This window comes from Otolemur garnettii, unplaced genomic scaffold (genome assembly GCF_000181295.1).
Source record: "Otolemur garnettii isolate 467f Iridium unplaced genomic scaffold, OtoGar3 scaffold00264, whole genome shotgun sequence".
In the NCBI taxonomy this organism is placed as follows: Eukaryota; Metazoa; Chordata; class Mammalia; order Primates; family Galagidae; genus Otolemur; species Otolemur garnettii.
The window spans coordinates 270,152-276,868 of NW_003852659.1; the positions used below are offsets into that span (position 1 = coordinate 270,152).

The 6,717-nt window shown below is 56.7% G+C and overlaps 2 protein-coding genes across 3 annotated transcripts in view; both read right to left on the reverse strand.

Moving 5' to 3' along the window:
• Positions 1 to 192: 192 nt before the first annotated feature.
• Positions 193 to 2,192, reverse strand: ZNF581 (zinc finger protein 581). Of its 2 annotated transcripts, none has more exons than XM_012813471.2 (2): positions 1,969 to 2,192; positions 193 to 1,228 (listed from the first exon to the last, which is right to left on the reverse strand). In XM_012813471.2, exon 2 carries the CDS (start codon positions 1,207 to 1,209, stop codon positions 616 to 618), a length of 594 nt encoding a protein of 197 aa, XP_012668925.2. In that variant the 5' UTR covers positions 1,210 to 1,228; positions 1,969 to 2,192; the 3' UTR covers positions 193 to 615. The 2 variants fall into 2 exon arrangements, with proteins under 2 accessions (XP_012668925.2, XP_023364456.1); XM_023508688.1 differs by lacking the exon at positions 1,969 to 2,192 and adding an exon at positions 1,442 to 1,881.
• A 75-nt stretch (positions 2,193 to 2,267) lies between these two features.
• The window catches only part of ZNF580 (zinc finger protein 580), a 9,829-nt gene continuing 5,379 nt past the window's right edge, over positions 2,268 to 6,717 (reverse strand). The window contains exons 2-3 of the mRNA XM_012813472.2: positions 4,437 to 5,463; positions 2,268 to 3,240 (exon numbers count right to left, since the gene is read on the reverse strand). Coding sequence (XP_012668926.2) covers positions 2,710 to 3,228 — 519 coding nt within the window. The 5' untranslated portion in view covers positions 3,229 to 3,240; positions 4,437 to 5,463 and the 3' untranslated portion in view covers positions 2,268 to 2,709. The remainder of the gene's footprint in view (positions 3,241 to 4,436; positions 5,464 to 6,717) is intronic.

The following is a 6,717-nucleotide window of genomic DNA, read 5'->3' on the forward strand; positions in this document are numbered from 1 at the left end:
AAAAAGAAATACTCTTCCCAAATGACACAGGTTTTCAGGAGCTGAGGCACCACCCCAGTGTTACTGACTTTACCATCCCTCAGCAAGCCAAGAAGAGGCCAACGGTGAAACAGGCACTTGCTGGGGGCCTCCGTGCTTATTAGCCATCAAAGGTGGGCTAAGATGCTGTCTCCAAAAACAAATGTCAAGTGCTCAAGTGGGAAAATGTGTTTATTGTTTGTCCAGTCTCAGGCATGGTTGGGCGTTGGCAGACCAGTCTGGGGACCCCTCTCCCCAACATCATCAGCATGGAGACCCCAGCCAAGTTTATAAGGCCAGAGAATATCCACACACTGGACATTCCCCACCCCCACCCCTCCAGTCAAGGCTTTGCCATGGCCATGGAATATCTGATATCTTTGAGGCTAGAGAGCTCTATTCTATATGAGATCTCATTCACATCAAAGCTCTGAGACCCGAGGATCTGAAGATTACTCACAGGCTCCGCCTCCAGGCAGGGCTTGGCCTCTGGGATGAGACTGATCTGTGTTAATATCCAGGGCCTGGAAGAAAGCCAACCTCCAGGCACAGGATTCCCCCAGAGTTCCACTGCACCGGGGCATCCAGCGGCCTGGCTCAAGGATGCTTCCACCTAGTGTGTTTCTGCAGCGTGTTCTGCTCCATGAAGCGGCGAGGACAATGCGGGCACTGAAACGGGCGCTCCCCTGAGTGCACCCGGCTGTGTTGGGCCAGCTCACCTGCATCCCGAAAGCGGCGAGGGCAGAGTGGGCAGCCATGGGGCCGCCCGCCACCAGCCCGATGAATGGAGTGGTGCCTCGCCAGGTGGCTGGCCCGCTTGAATGCCTTCCCACAGGTGTTGCACTCGAAGGGCTTCACTTCTGAGTGGGTGATGCTGTGTCGCTGAAGATAAGACATGTACTCAAAGACCCTTGAACACACGGGGCAGCTGTAGCACTTTTTTTGGGCTGAAGTGCCATCAGCCCCTGGCTCCCTCTGTGACTCCTCATCCACCAGCACTGTGTAGGGGACACCCTGTGTGTCAATAAGCAGGTAGTGATTGGGCCTCGGCGGGGATGAAGTCTGGGGAGATCCCATTGAGGAGGAAGATGCAGGTTCTGGGGACCGGCCCATCCGACGGGGAGGGCCCTCCATGGCCTCACGGGAGGAAAGTACCAGGGGCTGAGGGCAGGGGGACAGCAGCGCCAGCATCCGGAGGGGTGACTGAGGCCTGGTGGATGGGAGAGAGAATATTACACAGAAGAGAGATGCTCGACACCACGGGCTCCACTCTTCCCTCTGTGTACCCTGTCCAGGATCCCTGCCCATCAATCTCTCCCATTCTTCTACCCACCCTTCCACTCTGTGACCCTCTATAAGGTTCCCAGGATCTCCCTTTGAAAACCTCGCCTTTCCTCGGTGCCCCACTACTCACTGTACTCACAGGATCTCTTTGCTGGCTATGCACAACCAGGACCTCGATGTCTTTCCCCTATGTGCTCTCCTCAGGCCACTGAGGGCTCCACCCCATAGACCTCCAGACCTCTTCTCCCTACATCTTGGCTTCACCTGGGTCTGAGTGTTGGTCCATCCTACACACTCCACTCAGATGCTTTTCCTACCCCCTCTGCATAAGCGCAAGCTTACTCCAGTGGAATGCAACCTTAGGATGCCCCAGTTCTAACCCGCCTTCTAGCCTCCTCCATAAACAACTTTATGCCTCTCCTCTCACCCACCTCCAGGTTTCCTCTAGTCTTCGCCCATCTACCACCACCCCTAGCTCTTTCTAACCCAGTGCTCTCCCAGCACTGTGGCCCTTGCCTCTGAACCTTTGTATCTAAGTTCTTGAAAAGCCCCTAGGAACCCCAGGACTAGGCCCCTGTGAACGCCCGCCTTGCTTGCAGGTACCCTCCACCCGGCCCCGCCCCTCTCCGTCGCCCTCTCCCAGCACCCTCCTCCCGGCCCCCGTACCCGGTGCAGCAGCCTCTCCGGTCCGGGCGACTCCACACGGCCCCGGGATGCCCTCGTAGTTGCAGGCGGCGGCGGGAGGGGGACCTCCGGGTGTCCACTAGGAGCAGGCAGCTCCGGGTAAGGAGAGAGAGAACCCGGGAAAAGAAAGGAGGGTCCAAGAGAGGAAGGTGGGGGCGGGGCGCCTGGGCCTTCGCGAAACACCTCCGGCCAGAAACACACTCCAAGAGGAAGGTTCCTACATGTTTGAGGTCCGGTCACCCACCCCGCACCCCCCACCACACACACGCAGGAGCCTGAAATGGAGTGTGGAATGTTTATTGAGCAAAGGGTGATGGAGGTCGTGGGTAGAATTGGGGGAGATATATAAATGAACCAGACCGTGCCCCGGCTCTTTTGTTAACTCTTCCCCTTTAGGACAAGCGGTTCACCACTTTGGAGAGCAGAAAACCATAGCTCAGAGAGGTCACTTCACTTGCAAAGGTTCACAGCACAGCTGGACCGGAACCCAGTTCCGACTGGCTCCCAAGTCCAAGGAGGGGCAACGACTTTGGTTTACATCACACAGCTAGAAGGGGTGGGGAAGTGGAGGGAATGATGTTTGTCCCTTTGGAAGATGGGGGAACTGAGGCCCAAAGTAAGGCAGTAACCTCAGCAGAGCCAGGGAATGTGTGTGGGAGTGACGCTGTGTAGGTCAGACTTGGTGGCCCAGAAAGGGGCAGAGCAGCACCGGCCAGGTGGAGCTTAGTGGAGGCGCACGTGTTGCGCTAGCTCCGCGGCGTCCTGGAAGCGGCGTGGGCAGAGCGGGCAGGTGTGCGGTGGGCCGGCGCGGGCACGGTGCGTGGCGCGGTGCCGCGACAGATGGCTGGAGCGCTTGAAGGCCTTGCCGCAGGCGCCGCACGTGAAGGGCTTGAGGTCCGAGTGCGACACGCGGTGGCTCTGCAGCCGCAGGGGGCTGGCAAAGACACGGGCGCACTCCGGGCAGCTGTAGCCCTTACGTGGGCCGGGCTCTCCCGCGGGTGCCTCGCGCTGGGGCGGGCCCCGGGGCTCCTCCTCCAGCTGCACCGTATATGTGTAGGGAACCCCGTTGGCGTCGATGAGTAGGTGGCGGCCCAGCCGCGGGGGTCGGGGCCCTGCTGCCGAGGAAGGAGTGGAAGAGGGGCCTTCCGCCTTGGGGAAAGGGGGCGCCTTGGGAGGCGGTGGGTCCATGGCCTCTGGAGAGGAGGACCGAGGGTGGGGTGGCCGCGGCGGCAGAAGCAGCATCTGGAGCGGCAGCTGAGAGCGGCGGAGGGGAGAGAAGTTAAAATCGCCACTTCCTTTTAGAAAAAGCTTCCTGAAAGGGAAAGTGTCCCCATGCTCACACACTTTCTGCGCTACTGACCCCAACATAATAAAAACTCTGAGTCCAGTTCAGATCTCCCAGTTCCATCAAGCTGCTTTAAGAATGGCCTCCAAATGAGCCCAGCAAAACCGGGCCACGACCTGCCCTTCCTAATGGGTCGTCCTCTCGGCCCCCAGGTTGGTCTCCCACTTTCCTTTCCTTCCCTCCCCTTCCCTCATCCCCAACAGGCAATCTCCAAATCTATTTCCCTCTAGTTTGTTTTCTCTGTATCCCCAAGATGAAAAACTATCTCCCTCTTTGCATCTCTCACTCTGGACAATCCAAGATTTCTCTCATGTGTGTGTCTTTTTCTCCCCAAATCCAGACCGGCTCTGGCTGCATCCTCTCCCCTCCCTCCCCCAGACACTTCCAGATCTGCATCCTATTAGATGCCTAAGGACCTCTCCATCTCAGCGTACGTCGCTGCCCTCTTTCACTTCCTCTTTAGGTACATCCCAGAGCCCCACTAACCCAATTCCCCACATTTCACTAGGCTCTTCTATCCTGTTCCTATGCTTAGCCCCTCAAGGTCTCGCCACTCCGTCTTTATTTCATCCATAAACCCCCAGGATGCCCCCAAATGCTTTCTATATACCCACAGGGCTCCCCTCTCCGTATCTTGTACCTGTCACATTTCTCCCAAGGGTCCCCTTTTCTTCTCCCCATACATGACACATTTTGGCTTCTTTCTATACCCTTTTGAGGCCTCTTTCCACGCTCCGTTATACATATCTGGACCGTTAGATTCCCTTCCTACTCTACCTCACCCAAGCACCCTTTCCCTCCTTTCTAGATAATCTGGCGTCTCTATTTCTCTTCCTCTGTAACTCTGGGAGGAGAGTCCCATCCCTCCGTTACACAGTACGGCCCCTCCACCCTCTTCTCTTTTGCTCTACTACCCTTCCATCGGTGCACACCAGCGCCCGGGCGCCATGCACACTACCATCCGGCTACACCCCCCGGGGGACCTTCTTATTGTCTTCTTGCCCATCCAGCCGGACCCCAGTGGCCCTAACTCACTTCCCCCAGCCCAGCCCGGCCTCTGCGCCGTCCCGGAACCAGGCTCCTCCCTCCATCCCGGCCCCCGTACCCGGTGCAGCGGCCTCTCAGGTCCGGAGGAGCGGGCCGAGGTCCCAGGTGGCCCCGGGCTTTCCCTGGAGAGCGCCGGCGGCGGGACCGAGACTTCCGGGCAGCTCCGGGCCGGAGGCGCCGGGGACGCGGGGACTAGGGGCTCGGGCGCGGGGGCGCGAGGGGCTGCGGCGTCCCTGAGAAAGGGAGCCGGCCGGAAACGCGCGAACTCCTCGCGAAAGTTCCGCCGCCTCTGAGGCGGCAGTTCCCGAAGACCAGCCTTTACGGAGCGCCCCGGAGGGCGTGGGACGGTGGGCACCCGCTCGGCTGAATAGGCCAGTCGCCCTCCTCCCTTTCTCACCTTCCGAACAACAACGATTCAATTGCTTTGATAGAGATCGGCGAACAAACTGAATTTAAGTGAAGTCCTTGCCCGAAATCCCAGAGTAATTGGCGCGCCCGGGTTTGTCCTCTTCCCACTGGGCTACCCGCCTGATGGGGCTTTGCTGCCCCACAACGTAGAAGGAGAAGAGAAAGGGGTATGTCCGTGTTCTAAGCAGATGGGCAGCGCCAGGTCCAGAGGCCAGCCGTATGCTCTGATATAGGTAGCACAAGCCCAGGTTCTCCACCCGGCAGGAAGGGAAACCGAGATCCTCAGACCAGACGTTGTTGGATATGGAGGCAGGTGAGGGCTGCACTTCTCAGTGACCTTATGGGGAAACTGAGGCACTCAGGCCAAGCCACATACAGAGGTGGGGAAGATGATACTTCCAGTGGGCGGAAGGGGAAGCCGACCGAGCCGCGGCGGCCCTGTGCGCAGCAGCGTCGGGGGTTGTGGGGTCAGGTCGCCGGGGCGCACGCGGCGGCGCCAATGCAGCCCCAGCCCAGGCCCTGCTCCGCGACCAAAGTTTGTCCTCCGTGATGCTTCTGTCCTGGAGCAGGTAGTGTGGAGGCGGGAAGTGCGCTGAGGATGGCTGAGGGTCCTGCGGGGACGACCGTGCGCCCGCCCCGCAGGAGAGCCGGAAGGGTAGAGGTGATGGGGTGGGCAACTGGGAGAGACAGAAAACAGGTTGTTATCGTGCCCAGCCACAGGAGCCTCGGCAGGGGATAGGGCGGCCAGAGCTACATCCTGCAGAGCTAGCTGCCCATCAGAACATTCCGCAGTGGTGGAGATGTTCTGGAATCTGTGCGCTGTCCAACTCGACAACCACTAGCCATATTACTGCGCTCTTGAGATGTGGCTAGTGGGTATGAGGACCTGAATTTTACATTGTATTTACCTTCCCTTAACGTAATTCTAGCCGCATGTGGCTACCTACTCATGAAACAGATCTGAAGACCACTCACCCTCAACCAGTTGCAAACTGGAGGCCCAAGAGCCAGAGAGGGTTCACAGTGATACTTGGTCTGGAACACGCACACGAGGTTTGCTTTTTTTTTTTTTTTTTTTAACGTTTTACCCGACAATGTTTTAAAAGCCAGAGAACGTACAAATTAAAATTTCCAGGTACACGTGGGGAAAAAAAACCTACATGTGGCAACAACCTGCTAGAAGTGAGAAAGCAGCCGCCTTTTCCAACAAATCTTCAAGTGATCTAACAATTGTGATATTAGGCTAACATTAAAGACCTCTCAGGGTTTCAATGTCCAGAATGGCAGACCCTGGACACACAAGGCCACTTAGCACTTAACATGTGTCTCTGTCTGGTCTGTGTTGAGATGGGCTGCAAACACAAAATATTCAACAGTATCCCAAGACTTAGTGCAAGGAAAACCAGAGGTTTGAACGATCTCACAAATAGTGTTTATGTTGGATTGCATTTTGAAATGATACCTTGGATATACTGGGCTAAAGAATGTTATTAAAATTAATTTAATTTGGCTCGGCGCCTGTACCTCAGTGACTAGGGCGCCAGCCACATACATCAGAGCTGGTGGGTTCGAATCCAGCCCGGGCCTGCCAAACAATGACAACTACAACCAAAAAATAGCTGGGCAGGCGCGTGTAGTCCCAGCTACTTGGGAAGCTGAGGCAAGAGAATCACTTAAGCTCAAGAGTTGGAGGTTGCTGTGAGCTGTAACACCACAACACTCTGCCCAGGGTGATGAAGTGAAACTCTGTCTCAAAAAAAAAAAAAAAAAATTAATTAATTTCACCTGTTTCTTTTCTTTTTTCCTTGAGACAGACTCTCACTTTATCACCCTCAGTAGAGTGCAGTGGTGTCACAGCTCACAGCAACCTCCAACTCCTAGGCTTAGGTGATTCTCTTGCCTCAGCCTCCTGAGTAGCTGGGACTACAGGC